At 40.4% G+C, this 19120-nt stretch overlaps 1 protein-coding gene across 1 annotated transcript; it reads left to right on the plus strand.

Moving 5' to 3' along the window:
- The first annotated feature begins 269 nt into the window (after positions 1 to 269).
- LOC136428322 (phosphatidylinositol 3-kinase catalytic subunit type 3-like) lies at positions 270 to 18701 on the plus strand. Its single transcript, XM_066417743.1, has 23 exons — positions 270 to 390; positions 1833 to 2021; positions 2788 to 2931; positions 3211 to 3334; positions 3809 to 3895; positions 4409 to 4504; positions 4946 to 5017; positions 5235 to 5339; positions 5534 to 5626; positions 5926 to 6111; positions 6455 to 6588; positions 6997 to 7105; positions 7401 to 7468; positions 7844 to 7949; positions 8462 to 8578; positions 10449 to 10785; positions 11127 to 11276; positions 11477 to 11551; positions 11910 to 12078; positions 12622 to 12712; positions 12814 to 12939; positions 13077 to 13165; positions 17139 to 18701. The coding sequence occupies exons 1-22, from the start codon at positions 311 to 313 to the stop codon at positions 13089 to 13091; spliced, it is 2673 nt and encodes an 890-aa protein (XP_066273840.1). The 5' UTR covers positions 270 to 310; the 3' UTR covers positions 13092 to 13165; positions 17139 to 18701.
- Positions 18702 to 19120: the final 419 nt, after the last annotated feature.

Below are 19120 nucleotides of genomic sequence, written 5' to 3' on the forward strand. Positions count from 1 at the left end.
GTTTTGCCAAACAGCACCGTGGAAAAGAGAATCAACTCTTGCCATTCTTATTTTCATTACCATTCATGCGAGAACAGACAATATCAAGAAGTCTGTCAGAGAGCAGTAAAGCCCCTTTTCCAGCTTGTTTTGCCTGGCAAAATGACAGTCCTTTGGCCTGTAACTTAGTTAGAGAGAGACGAAATTGTATAAGAAGTTTCGGTCCAAAACCTTGTGACCCGTTTTCACTCCTAACGGTTGATGTAAGTACTGCAGGCTACGAAAGGTTATGTCTTCACACCCCTCATATTTGATAGTGGTAGATTCCAACATGGCCGACTATTCTTCAGCAACAGATAGGATAAACTACGTTTATAGCTGTGATTTAGACGTTAACATACAGCTGAAAATGTAAGTAGTTCTATTCCTAACATTTTTGGGGTTTTCGAGATTGCACTTGCATAGATTACCTGTATGTCAGTTGCGTTAAATGACACATTTTTCACTTGTTAGAAATGTTGACCTAGCACAGCTATAGCTCGCAGCTTGACTGCGATATGATACCACGGCAAAAAATTATTAGTCTGGGTGTTCAGGCTTGTATGCTAAGACTTGTACATGTAAAAAAAAAGCTTTGTTCCGCTTCCCAACGGTCATTTCGGCTGAATATCAGGCTTGGCATAGACCACTTTTTTGTTGTTGTTGTTGTTGTCCTTGTTTAACGTCTATTATTTCGTTAGACATGGTCTCCAGGTGCTGTGCTGGTCGCTAGGTTTCAGTTCTTGTTGGTTTCTCGCTAGGTTTTTAGCACTTGGTGACTTGAGGTAGCGTGTTGCTGGATGTGTTTCAGTTGAGCACGTCGAATCTGCGAGTGCTCTCGATGTACTGGGAGATAATCTCCAAGCAGATCCACACCGGGCGCGAAAATCGTAGTATGCTAGCCAGAGAAGGTCCAGTCAGCCAGAGAGGGTCCAATAGCCCGGTAGGACCTACCGGGCTATTGGACCCTCTCTGGCTGACTGGACCTTCTCTGGCTAGCATACTACGATTTTCGCGCCCGGTGTGGATCTGCTTGGAGATTACTGGGAGAATGTTCTGTACATCTGTGTGTTGATTACGTCTGTGAGGTCTTCTCTCATTCCAGCTAGAGTGACGATGTCCGTGTGTCTGTTTTCCGCTGGCGTGCCGTAGGTCTCGTATCTGCTTTCGATCTCCTGCAGCATTTGGTGTCTTTCCCTTTCATAGCGGGCGCAGTGGTACAGGAAGTGGTTGGTAGTCTCCGGGGCGTCGCAGTTAGGGCAGTTTGGAGACGTCTCAGGGTTCTTCCAGTTTTGGTAGGCATTGAGTTTTGTGTGGCCACTGACTAGTCGGTTGATGTTGATTTGTGTGCGTCTCTTTCCAAGTGCTTTTCCTTTCTTCTTCATGTTCATGGCTATCTTCTGCATGTGTTCGCTTTTTGTGTTCAGCTTTGTTCTTCGGTCCCATCTCATGTGTGCTTGAGTTTCAATGTGTTTCGTGGCCTGTTGTCTTGTCCATGATGCGTTCGTCTGGATGTTAGCAGCTTCAGCTGCTGCTAACTTTGCCTCTTTGTCTGCAATCTCGTTGCCGGGTATGCCCATGTGACCGGGACACCATGTGAACTGTATTGTGTGTCCTTGTAGATGGAGGGAGCGTAGCTTGTTTCTGATGCTGTGTACAAGGCTGTTGTATGCAGTGACTTGCTGTGTACCTGTGACTGATTCTATTGCAGCCTTGCAGTCACATAGGATGAGGACATGATTGGAATTAAACACCTCATTATGTTGATGATAAAACGCACTATAAATGTTATAAATATAATTTGCCCACAACAGAGGAACCTTGGAAGGGAAGCGAGAGCGGAAAAGTTACAAAGCCCTGGTGGAGGATCCCATGCTGAGATACTCTGGGCAGTACCAGGAGACCTGCTCAGACCTGTACATCACCTGCCAGGTCTTCGCCAAGGGAAAACCACTCGCCCTTCCTGTTCAAACCAGCTACAAACCATTCAGTACCAGGTGGAAGTGAGTACCTTGAGTATATTCAAATCATCATGTTTATAATGTATATTCAGTTTAATTAAGATAACAGCTTAACCATGCAGTTTTGTTTGTCAACTACAAAAGATGCATGAGACCAGGCTGATTGGTTTGATCCACTCACTCTGGGGTGAACCCTTAGGTCCTTACTAACAAGTGTCCAGTGGTTAGCGATCTTGCCTCTGGAACTAGAAGTAGAAGCCCCGGGTTCGATCCCGGATGTGTTGCTCACCCGACATGCACGCTACCGTTAAAGATCGCAGTCCTTAGGACGGGACGTTAAGCCGTGGTCCACTGCTCATTGTACTTGTCGAAAAGAGCTAGGGGAATTTCCCCTGTACAATGAACCTGTAAATACTGTACATAGCGTCTGTCTCCTCTGTCACGACCAGTGGAAGAGTAGCTCATCTGTTCATTGAGTTCAAACTGGTTTGAGATTCCTTTCCTTTCCTTACTCTTGTTGATCAGTGTAGTGGGTGCTCGAGGTGTGGCTGTCCTCAAACATGGTCCCCTCCTAGAGGAACTCCCTTAGCCTAGCCAAATCAATCAATTGTTTGCAGGAATCAGCGTCTGATGCATGGTGACTACCGACATGTATAGGGCTCACCAGGCTGGTCTATTCTCGGCTTAGACCCTCCAGTCGTTTCTGGTGACCCCCAGGCCCCAGCCCAAAGCTATTTTATCTGAGTTGAATGGCAATATGTGTAAAGTTTTGCATCTAACGTTTTGTGTCTTTCATCTTTCATTCCAGCTGGAATGAGTGGATTACATTGCCACTGAAGTACAGTGATCTGTCCAGGAATGCTCAGGTAGCCTTCACTGTGTGGGAAATCTACGGACCAAGAAAAGCTTTAGCAGTAGGAGGCACCACTGTCCCCCTGTTTGGTAAACATGGGTAAGTTGATAATATTCTTAGTATGGCTGACCACATCTCGTCTCTCATTCTGTTAATACTGGACAATCGCTGATGTTAAATCTGTTTTATTGGCAGATAAAGGGTATTTTCTCAATTGTTTCCTCAACCTTCCTGTGACCTACATAGTGCAAAAGCCCAAAGGAAGATTTACAATGCGCCAGTATATGGACCACCAGTATGTTTCAGCCATGTATATCTTGACCAGTTGTACCATTAGTACCACTTAGTTTCCATTCTCTTAAACTCCCGGTGTGGCAGGATGTTCCGACAAGGCATGCACGACCTGCGGGTGTGGCCAGACCAGGAGTCGGACGGTGCTGAGCCCAGTCAGACACCAGGCAAGATCAGTAACAATGATGACCAGATGACCAGACTAGGAAAGGTATGGCTGTTACCTACGAATAGATATCCATGATCGCAGATACTTGGGTTCTTGTTTCTTTCAATGTAGCTTTATGTTCACTGTTTTCACCGTCACCTCTGTACCGTAAACTTAACATCACTGGCAAAAAACTGTTGTTAGTATGTATGATTCCTTCACACATCCATTCTGTAAATCACTTGCCTCCACTGTGAAGTTAAAATTCAGTGAAAATATCAATTTTTCTTACACTGTGAAATTTTGCTACCTTGAAGATAAAGTGAATTACAGTAATCCAATCAAACTACCAGTAGCTTTTATGGCATCACTTATGCAGATAGGACATCCGAATGACTCTTTTTGAGCAGTGGATCAAATGTTACCGAAAGTTTATGGTGTCCCCTGTCTTGTATATATATATATATGTCCAGCTAAAGATCTTTAGAACATGGAATATGTTATTTTATTGATGTTCATTTTCGCCTTTTGTTGTAGCTAACAAAGAAGCACAGGAAAGGACACATGGTAAAAGTAGACTGGCTGGACAGGCTTACCTTCAGGGAGATAGAGATGATAAATGAGGTAAGTGGAATGTGAATCTTCTTTAACCCGTGCATTTTTCTTGTTCTAGGGCTATCCTGGGTAATTCTATGGGGATCTTTTATTTCCTCAATAACATACAGCGCATCCTCCTATGCAGGGCTATCCCACGGTAGACTACTGCCTTGAATCAGCCCTGCTTAACCAGGGTCGGATTCTTACTTTTGCCAAATGTTTTGGGGGTGTGGCCAGCAACCAACTGTCAGCCAATCAGAGTAATACGTTAATGTTGTTGTAAAGCTTATTGGCTTGTGCGAAATAAGGCAGCTCGTTGATATTCATAACCAAGATGAACAGCACATAATGTTGGACAGGCCTTTCTGTGTCCAAACTTGTTTATCAGGGACCAAATTTGAGTTCCATTATTCGGACAATTATAGTAACATAGTTTACTTAAACTACAGAACAAATAAGACTGGTGATAGGTTAAAACAATAAACCTGAGACTTTGAACTGACCCGTTGGCTCGCTGTATGTCTTTTGTTTGTGTCTCAGAAAGAGAAGAGGGAGTCCAATTCCATGTACTTGATGGTTGAGTTTCCTCTGATCCATTTCGATGGTGTGGAATACTCTATTGTCTTGTTTGAAAAGGTGGGTACAAAATATATACACATATAACATGTAGGACAATGGATCCACGCATGTCATTGTCGTTTGCTTTCCGGACAGGTGTGTGCTTGGACTTTACTCTTCTGTAATTCTATAGATGAAAGTTTATAAACTGAATAAAGTCAAAACTATATATTGTTGTTAAAAGGATGACTTAAACATGTACATGTTTATGACAATATTCCTGTATTCATCATCTATGGTTTTCATGTTTATCTTCGTAGTCTAGATATTACCTTTTTGCAAGGTGTAAATAAATTGCAGAAAAAGAAAAAAACAGCAAATGGATGACACACATGTATGTAAACAAAAATACATTGCTGTAATAGAGAACTGCCACTAATCAGTTAGTACTGCTAGTAGGTTAGTTACTATATATATATGCTATACATGCTTACATGTTAATATGCTTATTTTGCACAGGGTGCTGATGACACGTTGCAGGTCAGAACTCAAGCAGAAATAGTGACCGTCCCAGACCCAGAAATGCTGATGGTAAGTTTCTCAGCAGTTCTTCTGTTGTCGGTATGATATACGCGTATTACTAAAAGTAAAGCGTTACAGTTGCACAGCAAGCTGCTTTTCAACGGGACAACTCCTCGGCCTGAGTGCAGACTGTTGCAGTTCTAATATGGCATGCTAGGTGATGCTTTTGATCCATGAGCATGAAGCTGCATCATACAACATGAAATGATTGATGATTTCCCTACAGGAGAACTTGGTGGAAAGTAAGCACCACAAACTGGCCCGCAGCGTGCGCAGTGGTCTGTCTGACAAGGACCTCAAGCCAAATGCCGCCACCAGAGATCAACTCAACGTAGGTTAAAGTTAAAGTTAAAATCCTTCCCACACCTTTCGGTGTATAGTTGTAATTTAGACAGAAGCTTTTGTTCAATTGCAAGTCCATCTGGAAAGTGACCAGCTTTTGGAGGTTTTATTGACATCAATCCTTTACAAACATGTTCAGGAATTTGTCTGTTTTCACACATATCTGGATGTCTTTTGTTGCAGCTGATACTGGGGTATCCTCCAACCAAGGCCATGTCCTTGGAGGAACAGGATCTTGTCTGGAAGTTCAGGTTCTATCTGACCAACCAGAAAAAGGTTGGTCCCAAATGCTTGTAGTGTAGGAAATCTTAAAAACATCAAAGTTTTAAGATTGGCTGAACACCTTGATTTCACTAGACAAATTTGCCTAGTATACAGATGGAGTTTTAATCAAACTGTCAGTGCACCACCAGAAAATTCATGCAAAAGTCATGCAATCATGCTTTAGGCCTTGTAAAAGACAGCTGAAAAATACAGTAATGTTACTGTTGCTTTCTTCAGCTTGTATAAGTTATGTAAAGTGCAACATGTTACCTTTTCCCAGCTGTAAGATTTATGTTTTGCCATCCTTCCAGGCCCTGACGAAGTTCCTGAAGTGTGTGAACTGGACTCTGCCGCAGGAAGCAAAGCAGGCTTTGGAGCTGCTGTATAAATGGCAGCCTATTGATGTAGACGACGCCCTAGAACTGCTGTCTCCCCAGTTCAGTAACCTGATGGTCAGGAGATATGCCGTCTCCAGGCTGCAGCAGGCCGAGGATGAGGTTTGCTGGGAGAACGTCTTATGCAGGCTTTTTATGTGTTTGGTGGGGGGTCTAATCGGAAATGGAGTAACAATCTCCTGGTAGTTTTGCATGTCAATCAGTTTTCATGCCGTCCAAGTGTCTGGCATGAGGAAAAAACAACTGTTACAGTGGCAGTGTGTGTGTTGGGGGAACATAATGTTTTCTTTTTACAACCCAAAGTCTGTTTCGATTTGCTATAAGACATTGTGACTTTGGAAGATAGGTTGTTCCTTGGTTGTAGGATGCAAAGGGTTTCAGAAATATATTTTGATGGCATATTTATACATGTGTACCAATTTTTTGATATTACCACTGTCGTTAGGATTTGCTGCTGTACCTTCTGCAATTGGTGCAAGCCCTGAAATATGAAGACTTCAATGAAATCAAGCGAGGACTAGACACTGACAAAACCAGACATGACACAGTGTCGTCCACTGATGGATCGTATGCTGACAGGTGGGTCAAGCTATGCAAACTTCCTACAAAGAAAGCTTGATAAAACTTCCAACACATTTCTATGTTATAACACTGTTCTATGAATACAAAAAATAAGGATTTATGACTCATTTAACTAATGTTGCTTATTAAACCAACATAACAACAGAATTCAGAGTCGGATTGACTTGCACAACAAAACCTGTACATGGTGTCAAGGCAGTATGTTGCATTTAAACAAAAATACATTTTGTGAAGTGCTGTAGGCTCGATTGAGTTGGCCACAGAAAAATATGTCCTTATTATAACGTTACCTCATTCACAAGTTTGTCACTAAGTTTGAAAAAAGTCACTATTAATATATATGAGGATTAAAGTTACTGTACATCCACTAATTATCACTAAATCAAAAGATTTTCTTCTGCATAGTATGGTCAGTGGCACGGTGAATGTGATTTCTCAAGATGGCTTCCATCCACTCCAGAGTGACTTTCCAACCAGAAAACCTGAAGAATCAATTCCTGTCACACATGACGAGGTCAGTCTCCAAATGTCCTTTCAATGTTGAACGTTCTAATATGTGTCTGACTGCTACTGTCTTTGATTTCCACCAGGGACAATGTTATGATGATGATAGCACTTTTGAAATGATGAAATTTTTTGTATGTCAATTCTTTATCGTCTGAATTTTAACTACACATGAACATCCACACGAAGACTTGTTTTTATAGGACAGAAATCATACCCATGTCCTCATAATTGCTTTGGTGAGAAACAAGTAGTTGGATGAATGTAGAGACTTTAGATCCTTACTGTTCCTGGTATGGTTTCAGTGTGATCTTGCAACTTTCCTGATTCAGCGGGCCTGTAAAAATGCCATACTAGCCAACTACTTGTATTGGTGAGTGCTACTTGTCTACTTGTAAATGAAATGCAAGAAAGTTTTTTTTTTTCAATTTTTTCCAAGTCTAGATACTGACTAATGCTACTTCCTTGAAGAAAGAGTACTTAAGACTCTCAAGAAAAGCTTAAGTTATCCATCATGACAAAAACAGATAAATCTAGACATACTTTCTTTCCATTTCCTGCAGCATCAAAGACTTAACATTAGTTAAACTCTAATGTGTGACAACATTTTTTATCTGAGATACATTTGACGCCAGGTTATTGTTGGTATGGAAAGCATACATGGCATTACATCTGATGAACAGAACCAACTGGTGTAGACTTATAAAGCCCTGTCTGTGACTATCTGATGGTTGTTCTGTATGTACAGGTACTTGTTTGTGGAGTGTGAGGATCAGGACAATATCAACAGAGACCAGAAGGTCACAGAGATGTACATCAATGTCATGAAGCGATTCAGCCAGGCTCTCCTCAAGGTCAGATCTTGACCTATTATTTTATGCTTAGACTATGCTTTGTTTATGTAACATAACATACGCTTAATATGTAATATTGCCTCTAGCTTATTGAGTCCAGATTTGTGCCTCCATATATTAGAGGTTTCCAAGAAACACGAAACACATGACAGTAGTGCACATCGCTTGCCTGGTGCCTTTCTGGCCAAGAACATCTGTTTGTTAATCTAAGTCAAATATCAGGTGAGGGACAGTAGTGTTAGACAGGACAGACCAAAGACAGGGAGAGAGAAGTGTGAGTAGAGATTGTCTCTATCGGCCACGACAACACCAGTACATCCGTCTTCACTTCACCCCAAAGTCCTGGATCTCTCCTTTCTCTACATTGACAGTTCAGAATGTAGTGACGTTTCTAGGTTTTTATTACATGTTCCTCATCTTTCTCTACATTACACATGAGACAAGTGGCAACACATGACAGCTCATGACAGATATTTGCTGAAAAATGTGAATTTGAACCACATTTTCTGCAGGGTGGAGGAGAGTGTAGAAAACGACGCTCCTTACTGGCAGCCCAGCAGACTTTTGTGGACCGACTGGTCATGTTGATAAAGGTGGTTCAGCGGGAGGGCGGAAACAGGAAGAAAAAGGTATGTCATAGACCCTGGTATTACCCTTTCCCCTGGAGCAAACCAACATGCGTTAAAATAAAAGTTATATTTTTGGCTACCGGTAGTGCAGTGAAGAATGAGAGGAACAATTATAGACCTAATTTGCATTATAATGGATAATAATTCCATACTGGTAAAGGAGGGGAATATCATACAGCATTTGGAAGTTGAGTAAAGGTGAACAACATTAGAAACGAATTATGCCAACTAGGGCCTCATTTACATAACTTCTGAGGAAATCTTAGAATGCCTTCTTTGCTAAGATATTTCTATGCCTTGAACAATTTGTGTTACCTGGGTGGCAAATGAGGGCCTGATTTGCATAACAATGAGAAATGTTCACAACATGTCAGTCATCAAGGGTAAGATGTATGAGATCAGTCGAACCGCAGAGCTCTATGCGCATCGGTTCTGCGCAGCCTTCTCTAAGACGGCTTTTTCCGGGTCACGGCCGGACCCGGGTTGGACCCTGCTGCATGGGTGTGTACAACTACCTGTGGTGCAACAAAAAGACCTCAGACCTATATAATGTTTACACTTTTTCACATCTACAGGACTTGCCTGGTATAACCATGTAGATATTTCGTGCATTGTAAAAAGACATCGAACGCTGTGGCCTTCGAAACATTAAGAATATTTGGTCAGTTTATTTGTGTTTGTCTTATTTACAGTTCACCTGGAACCAACTAGATATTTACATCGCGTGATAGCCCATTTCCTCATCTTTAAATTGATACCAAAGTTCCTAGGATAATTTTATGGGAACCGGTTTTGCCCCCGAAAAAACTGCGACACTGTCTACCTTGCGGTGGTGAAATTTCTGCCTAGTTCTAGCTACCGATGCGTGCACTCCTGCGCTTTGGATACATTTTGATACATTTCGCGTGGCATAACAAAGCCAATTTTTTGTAAATTAGAAGCTGTATGAACGCGGCTACCACATGCAATATGATAATTGACATGATAACAGTCAAGTACAGACAGACAGAGGTTTTAGTACAAGGTACCTGATATTTACATAATAGTCAAATTTGAAGTCAATCACTTCGAACTCCTGCGTTCGAACGACCGAACCCAGCCAGTACGTTCCATTTTCCTGCCGCGGGGGTCAGGCGAGGTCAGGTGCAATGTTGCAACTTTCAGCCGGTGTTGGGAACGTTGATGAAACTTACGGCTCAAGTTTTGCCGTCTAAAATTAATATTCTGAAACATTTCCAAATAAGACTAATATCATCTTGAAGCCAGGAAAAGTGAGATTCATATGCAAGTTGACCAATGCCATTAGATAAGCTTTGAGTTCTGTAAAGCATGGTAAAAGGACATTGTGTTTGTCTTCTTCTTCAGAATAAGACGCCCTGCAAATTGACCTCTTGTTAGTTTTTTTGGGGGCAAAACCGGTTCCCATAAAATTATCCAAGGGACTTTGGTATCAATTTAAAGGTGAGGAAATGGGCTATCAGGTGATGTAAATATCTAGTTGGTTCCAGGTGAACCGTCAATGATACACGCACAAATATACTGACCAAAAAATGGTCAATGTTTGGAAAGCCACAGCGCTCGCTGACAATTTGCTGTGCACGAAATAACTACATGGTTATGTTGGGTAGATCCTGTAGATGTGAAAAAATATAAACATTATGAAGGTCCGAGGTCTTTTTGCTGCCGACAGGCGGTTGTTTACACCCATGCAACGGGGTCAAATCGTGCCGCGGCAAACGCCGTAAAAAAGAAAATAAAGCGTTCTACGGTGACCTGCGGTTCGACTGAGATTGTGGAACTCTAGTTAATTCTTTGGTGACTGATCTGTGATAAACAAAAGTTTAACAATTTTTGCAATATTCATTTGTAGGTAGAAAAACTTCAAGCTCTTTTGGCTGACCCGGAGGTTAATAAAATCAACTTCACGACCTTTGACCCAATACCCATGCCTCTGGACCCTGAGGTTCAGATCAAGGGCATTGTTGTGGAAAAGGCAACTCTTTTCAAGAGTGCCCTTATGCCAAGCAAGTTGACCTTCAACACTACCCAGAGCCAGGAGTATGTGGCCATGTTTAAGTACGGGGATGACCTACGGCAGGATCAGCTGATTCTGCAGATTATCACTCTGATGGATAAGCTGTTGAGAAAGGAGAACCTGGATCTGAAACTCAGTCCATACAAGACCTTGGCTACAGCTAGCAAACACGGTAGGTTCTACATGGAGTAGAATGCTGTTACAGCAAGTCATTGACCTCAATGTTGAATATGTTCTTGCAGTGTGTTATCATATACTTGTACAAATGTATTTTTGATTGTTGACTGAATTTTTTTGTAAAGTATTGCACAAAGAATGATGAGATTAAGTTTTCTTCTGGTAGACGTTATCCTTTTCCTAGATAGATGTGATGTCTTACTCAAGATTATATTAATGCTGAGCAACTGAAAGTTTGTGTTTTTGTCATGATGTCATGTAATTGAGCTTCCTCCCAGAGATATGAATGTGTAATACTATGTAAATGTTGAGCCTTCTGTGGTCTCTGTTCTGCAGGTTTTGTGCAGCTTGTTGATGCCATACCTGTGGCAGAGATTCTTGCGAGTGAAGGCACCATTTTGAACTACCTTCGCAAACACAGTCCAAATGAGAAAGGCCCTTATGGGATAAGTCAAGAGGTCATGGACACATACGTCAAGAGCTGTGGTAAAGTAGATTTCTTCAAGGCAAATCATGTGGTATAGTGATTTCCATTTCTAGTGGGCATATGTATTTTGTTTACAGAAGTTTCCATGAACCTAGTTCCAGTATACAATTTGTTGGTAGTTGTTTTCTAGAGTGGCATGTAATGCTAAATCAGAAGATAAACATACTCTCCAAGTGATCCCCTCCTTGTCATTCTGCAGCTGGCTACTGTGTGATCACCTATTTACTGGGTGTAGGAGACAGACATCTGGACAACCTACTTCTGTCCAAGAGTGGTAAGAATGTTCTTGTGTATCAAAGTACAGTCACACGTGTACAAGTGACCACCTCTACATAAGGACCACCTGGCCGATGTCACCACTTTTGGGAGATAAGTTTGCAGTAAGAAGCAGTCTGTAGAAATCAAATGTCCACATAGACCATAATATATTGGTCCCCATGATCAGTGGTCGACTTGAGCAGTTTTTACTGTACGTGTACTGTTCCCATGCTTTCACAATTGATGCTGCAGCAAAAAAGACATTTGTAACTAGCTAATGTGGCAGCATTAAGAAATATGACAATATGTAAGAGTTCATGAAAACGATGTGTGTGGAAGGATGGTACATACTGATGGCCATTGTTGTTGCATAGGAAAACTTCTCCATGTGGACTTTGGCTACATCCTTGGGCGAGACCCCAAACCTCTGCCTCCTCCCATGAAGCTGTGTAAGGAGATGGTGGAGGCCATGGGTGGACAGAGCAGTGACCAGTACCAGGAGTTCAGAAGGCTGTGTTACACTGCTTTCCTCCATCTCAGGAGGTGGGGAACAGGATGTACATGCACGTTATCCAATGGTTTAGCATGGTTTTTAATTGTCACCTCAGGGCTTGAAACTCATTTTTGGAAATAGGTGCACCATACCAAAAAAACTAGGTGCACAGAAAGAATCTTGGGTGCACCACATGGAATGAATTGAATGTCAACAAAACATAATCACGAAGTTTAAGGGTCTTAAGAATTATAAAGTACAATTTGTAATTCTATAGCTAACTTCAAAATTTCAAACAAGTAATACAACAAAAGATTCTATTGCTTTTTCTGATAATTACATTTCAAGAGTAATTTCTGTATACTAGTGTACAATATAGTACCTTTACCCTATAACCTACAAAAATATCTAGATGCACCAGTGCACCCACAGTCAAAATTAGGTGCACAGCTCCAATTTTGGGTGCACAAAGGTGCATATGCACCCAGTATTTTGAGCCCTGCACCTACAGAGTACAGAGCGCTGAATGACATTATGTGTGCATTATGATGATAAGGATGTCACGTGATGACAGACGGTTTGTTCCCTGACAGATCCGCCAACTTGATCCTGAACTTATTCTCCCTCATGGTGGATGCTAACGTCCCTGACATTGCTCTGGAGCCAGACAAGACAGTCAAAAAAGTAAGGACTTCCTTTCCTCGTTACCATGTACCTTTTGGATGTCTTCATGTTCGAACTGGAAGATAATGATTTCAACTCTGCCCATGCTGTGTTGCCTACAGGTACAGGACAAGTTCAGGCTGGACCTGAACGATGAAGAAGCTGTGCACTACATGCAGACCCTGATAGACGAAAGTGTCGGGGCCCTGTTTGCTGTTGTGGTAGAACAGTTTCACAAGTTTGCTCAGGTATGTTAGCACAGCATTGAAGAATTTAGGAATCTGATATGTGAGAGACCATGTTTGGTAAAGGGATGCAAGAACATATTGTATATCTGAATATTTTCAGATGGGAAGACTAATAGCATTTGTCTTTCTTTTTACAGTACTGGAGAAAGTGAAGAAACGTCATGACTGCTGTTACTTTCCCAGTGTCTTCGGTGTAAAAGATTTACATATTTGTCAGTGCTGAATACTTAAGAGCAAATGTCTGTAAGGATCAAACAATGGTGGCAGGGGTCAAAAAATAGATTTGGCTCATATTTTGCACAGTGATAGTACTTGGCCCACAACCCCTCAAAATAGCTTTCTTTCTTCTCAAAACCAATTGTTGCCATGGCAACAGGCCAAACAAGTTTTGGGGCCATTTTCCCTCATTTGGGCATGTCGAAAACATGAAAATTAGCTTACTTTAGGACAATATCACGAGAACATGCTTGAATATTAGGGAAAAATAGAAACGAGACTAAAAAGAATAGCTCTTGAGCTTTTCTAAGGTAGCTTCAAACTTTTAAGAAAGTCAACTTGAAGTGCTTGGGCAGCCTGAAAACAATACAGTGTTTTGGGCTTTTCAGAAAACGTAATATTTGCCCCACTTTGTAGCGCTGTAAGTACAAAGATGGTGATTTTTTTTGCTTCAAATTCAAACCTTATGTACATGATTATATTTGCTTTCAATTGCATGCTTGTAAAGTTTGGGGTCTTATTTGGTTGTCACGTGGTTGCCCTCAGAAGTAGGTCATTTTTCATGTTTGACGTATAATATAATTTTGAGCCATATTCAAGATGCAATATCTGAAAAGGTAGAACACTGATCTAACTTGACTTTATGTCAACGGTAGCCTTATGTATTGTCTATCAAATGAGCGCTTGTAGAGGTTGGGGTCTTGTTCCGTTTCCGTGAACTTGTCCCTAAAAGTAGGCCATTTTTTGAACATGTGCAGAAATCGGCATTTTGGGCTGTGTTTTATGCTCTGAGAATCTCAAAGTGGGGTATTGGTTGAATTCAAATTTTTCATCAGTAGTAACCCCATGTTAAATCTACCAATTGAGTGCTTGTAGAGGTTGGGGTCTTGTTTCATTGCCGTGAAGTTGTCCCTAGAAGTAGGCCATATTTTGGACATGTGCAGAAATTGACATTTTGGGCTATGTTGATGTTTTGAAAATGTCAAAGTGGGGTCTTGTTTGAACTCAAATTTTCATCAGTAGTAACCCCATGTTAAATCTACCGATTGAATGCTTGTAGAGGTTGGGATCTTGTTTCATTGCCGTGAACTTGTCCCTTAAAACCCTATCCAGCCTGGGCTTTTTTGGGATATCTGGGACTCGGGGGGATGCTCATTCGCCCCCCCCCCCTCATAACTTCTGAACGGTATGATGTATCATCCCCAAATTTGTAGGGAGTGATGTTCATGTAAAGTTTTATAATTCCTAGAATTTTGGTGACGTTACGACGTAATATGACGTAATTATGACGTCATTAATGTGATTTTATTGGCTAAATAGGGAATTCCCGTAATATCTAGGTATTAAACAAAATAGTATGTATTGTTGATTTTAAGGTATACCAAGACATATAATGTCAAAATGACATCATTACATGACGTCACGTGTTGTTAGCGACCCCTTGGGATCCGCCATCTTGGATCGGCCATTTTTAAATTTTCAAAAATACTTTCTTTCCAGTTATGACCCCAAAAAACACTAAAAATAGACTAGAAACGTTAATCTTAATGTTTCTGGTAAAGAAAATGCCACGTAGTGTCGATTTTGAAGGCGAAAAAGCCTGTTGATACCTAAAATAGTGTAATGGTCCGCTATCTTGGATTTTGACCGACTACGTCATCAAATTAGCATAAATTATTAATTAAATCATGAAAGTTACATCTAATTACATATGATGCTATACATGTAGGAACATTAGTGTGGTTGAGCAAGAAAACCTAAGAAATATCATTGTTTTAAAAATGTGATTTTTGCATAAAATGCCTTTCAGAAACCCGTTGCCAAGGCAACACGAAAAATGATAAAGTTATACTATCATCATAACATAGTTGCCAACTAAATTTTAGGAAAAGTCACCAAGTTTGGTAGTCCTAGTATATGTCGTTCGGCAGTTATACGATGTCGCGAGTTGGCGCGGGCACTTTTAGCCCCCCCCCCAGTCTGGATAGGGTTAAAGTAGGCCATATTTAGGCTATGTTTGATGCTTTGAAAATGTCGAAAAGGGATGTTGCGTATGAATTCAATCTTTTACTAAAAGTTACTCCATGTATAGTGTGAGGGGAGATCCACAGTACTCTGGAAGATGGGCGAAATGCTAAGGATCCGCACCGAGATAGAAATATAGGGTTTTTCTTTTTTAGCACTAGGGGATCTGCTAGTGGATCCAAATCTACAGGGCGAATTTTTCCAACAAAGAGCTATCTACCACTGAAATATCATGACCATAGCATGTTCAAAGAAGAGATCTCTAAAGTGAAAGTTGCCCTGCAGTACCATAGAAAGTCACTAGCTATAGGGGGGGGGGACCAAAAGCCAATCATTTCAAGGTCTCACAAAGACCTACCCACCGACCAAACATGACGACAATCTATCTGCATTCTTGAGTTATCGTCCCGTTGACTTTCACAGTCCTGTACAATTTCTAGAATTCTTGCAAACTGCACACAATATATCTACCATTTAGATAGCCTCTGAGGCGTCGCCAAAAAGCCTCTAGCGAGCAGGGGAAAAAACTATCCAAAGTGTAATACCGGAAATCACAAGAATCGTCGGAAGACAATATAGCTTTATCGTCATAAAGAATATAAATAAAAAACTACTTTAAAAAGATTCAATACTTAACGTAGTGCTGAATATTATTTCTGAACATTGTCCAAAATATGGCCTACTTTAGGGGACAAATACACAGCAACACGTACCATCCGAACTTCTATAATCATGCATGTGATAGATAACACATGAGGCACTTCTGTACTGCTAAAGAATTGAATTCAAATAACATCCTACTTGGACATCATCAAAGCTTTACACATAAGTGCAAATTGCTATAGGCTTCACATGTGAAGAATATGACCTACTTTTAGGGACAAGTGCACAGCATCGAAACAAGACCCCAACGTCTACAAGCACTCAATTGATAGACTATACCTGGGGTTACTTCTAGTAGAAATTTGTACTAAAACAACATCCCACTTTGACATTTTCAAAACATCAACATAGCCCAAAATGTCAATTTCTGCACATATTAAAAAATGGCCTACTTTTAGGGGCAACTTCACGGCAATGAAACAAGACCCCAACCTCTACAAGCACTCAATTGATAGACAATACATAAGGTCACTACTGGGATTCAAATTTGAATTCAAACAATACCCCACTTTGAGATTCTCTGAGCATTAAACACAGCCCAAAATGCCGATTTCTGCACATGTTCAAAAAATGGCCTACTTTTAGGGACAAGTTCACGGAAACGGAACAAGACCCCAACCTCTACAAGCGCTCATTTGATAGACAATACATAAGGCTACCTTTGACATAAAGTCAAGTTAGATCAGTGTTCTACCTTTTCAGATATTGCATCTTGAATATGGCTCAAAATCATATTTTACGTCAAACATGAAAAATGACCTACTTCTGAGGGCAACCACGTGACAACCAAATAAGACCCCAAACTTTACAAGCATGCAATTGAAAGCAAATATAATCATGTACATAAGGTTCGAATTTGAAGCAAAAAAAATCACCATCTTTGTACTTACAGCGCTACAAAGTGGGGCAAATATTACGTTTTCTGAAAAGCCCAAAACACTGTATTGTTTTCAGGCTGCCCAAGCACTTAAAGTTGACTTTCTTAAAAGTTTGAAGCTACCTTAGAAAAGCCCAAGAGCTATTCTTTTTAGTTTCGTTTTTATTTTTCCCTAATATTCAAGCATGTGCTCGTAATATTGTCCTAAAGTAAGCTAATTTTCATGTTTTCGACATGCCCAAATGAGGGAAAATGGCCCCAAAACTTGTTTGGCCTGTTGCCATGGCAACAATTGGTTTTGAGAAGAAAGAAAGCTATTTTGAGAGGTTGTGGGCCAAGTACTATCACTGTGCAAAATATGAGCCAAATCTATTTTTTGACCCCTGCCACCATTGTTTGATCCTTACAGACATTTGCTCTTAAGTAGTGATCTATATAAATTCAAAGATGTATTATGTTTATCCATTTCTCCATGGCATCATGATCCCTGAAAAAAATGTTGTGCTACAAAGATAAAGATGCTGAATTATATGCAAAATGTCTGTACATTACTATCTATAGTCTTTGCTGGACAATGTCCAAAGAACTTACTAGATCTCTAATACCCTGCTGGTCCTGGTCTAGTATTGTTGTATAATATTGTTTTCCTCTTTACTGCTACTCTGTGACATAAGTTTGAAACAAAGCTTTTGACGTATATATAACTGCTTGATTACAATCATTTGTTAAAACTTTAAGTTAAACTCTATTGTTACTCAATTAGGCATATATTTTCAGGCCAGCAAATCTGTAGGTCATATGCCGCTAATGAACCTTGCACTATGGAGTACACCATGAATGTGCATTAACATTTGTAACATCTATGCGATTCCAATGTCCCTTTTCCTCAATGTATATAGCAGTAACCGTTAGATGGTTAAGGGAGGAACATGACATATAGCTTTAATGGCAACAATACTGATGTCGACTCCGATATACGCTTTTCTTATTTATTGCACCAAGCTGATAGATTTTAACAGACGGCAAGTTTACTGGAATGTGTACTGAGTAGTCAAGTCATATTCCCATTCCAATCTGAGACTGAAGGGAAGGCATCAACACTCGGGCTATTCTTCCAGCAGAGGTTAGGCTCCAGCTTGTTTTGGACGTCTTAATAGGTGTTTATGGTTATGTAGGGATTTCTATTTTGTCAGGTTTTCTTTGTCCGCCAGCCAATGAACGAAAAGAAAACCTGATAAAATCAAAAGCCTGATAAAAACGTCCAAAACCAGCCGAGGCCTGACCTCTGCTTGGAGAATAAGTCAGGTAACAAGGTTAGCTCCTCCAAACTGTGGACAAGGACTCCATGCAGATAAATCATTTATGGCAGAATGCAGGGTGCTCATTTTGATTAACTTGCATGGAAAATTAGTCATAATGTAGTGGTTTAGGTATAGGCTGTACCGTGTAGTGAATATGTTCAAAAGACAGCATGTATCAATGATACATTGTAAAAATGTCAGCCCATGAAATGTCAATGATTATTCTGACACTGTATTAGATATGTAACATAAATACCACATCAATAAGCTTGTATCAGATAAACAGTGAATCAGTTAAACAGCATACACAAGGTAATTATATTTGCCCACATGCCAAATCACCAGTACTTCTGTTGATGAGGTATGCTCAAGTCCAACAGGAGAGCGTGACATAAAGCCGAACTTTTTGTACAGAAAAGTGATTGTGATCTGAAAGGGATTACCTTTGGGTTGGAAACTGCATTGATTTTATTTGACTGTCTTCCTCAAGTGCATGTTGATATGTATTCTATCATCTATTCTTCTGAAAACTCTGCAAGTTGATGTACTAAGGAGGTTCGAAATTCCAATATGCAGGTATTTGTCAATACCATCAAAATCAGTGTGTATATGTAAAAAAAAGCAAAGCATTGAACATCTGAAAACGATTGCAAAAAGCACTAATACATGGAGAAAATAGCCATGCCTCTCTGAATGATGTCAAAGATGCAAAATTAAGGACCATTAGTTGCCTGCTCCCCAGCAATACACTTCTGTCCCTTTCTATCTAGCCATGGTTGCCTTGTAACATCTTATGCTACAAGCATGTTCTATAACTTATAATGAAAAAATACACTACCTGTTAGTTTTAACAGCTTATAAAAAATATAAAACAGCTGAAGTAAGCCTTTACTTATTAGTAGTCACTGCATTCTATGCAACTGAACCCACAGTTTGGATGCCTCTTTTGTCTATTACTGTCACATTGTGTTGTGTTGATTGACACTGTCTCTGTCCTTGGTGCTGATTGGCATTCACATGCAAACAAATTTGCAGAATTCAATTTCCAGTACATTGATATAATATCAGGTGTATTTGCAGCCAGTCAAATACAGAAACT

The sequence above is a fragment of the Branchiostoma lanceolatum genome, chromosome 2 (genome assembly GCF_035083965.1).
Source record: "Branchiostoma lanceolatum isolate klBraLanc5 chromosome 2, klBraLanc5.hap2, whole genome shotgun sequence".
NCBI classification, from domain to species: Eukaryota; Metazoa; Chordata; class Leptocardii; order Amphioxiformes; family Branchiostomatidae; genus Branchiostoma; species Branchiostoma lanceolatum.

Bases quoted from the DNA above. Each gene is read 5' to 3' on its own strand.
- LOC136428322 (XM_066417743.1), top strand. From the start codon at position 311: ATGGCCGACTATTCTTCAGCAACAGATAGGATAAACTACGTTTATAGC. The intron at 2,022-2,787 runs GTGAGTACCTTG...CTTTCATTCCAG, and splicing joins CCATTCAGTACCAGGTGGAA to CTGGAATGAGTGGATTACAT. The intron at 5,340-5,533 runs GTAGGTTAAAGT...CTTTTGTTGCAG, and splicing joins CCACCAGAGATCAACTCAAC to CTGATACTGGGGTATCCTCC.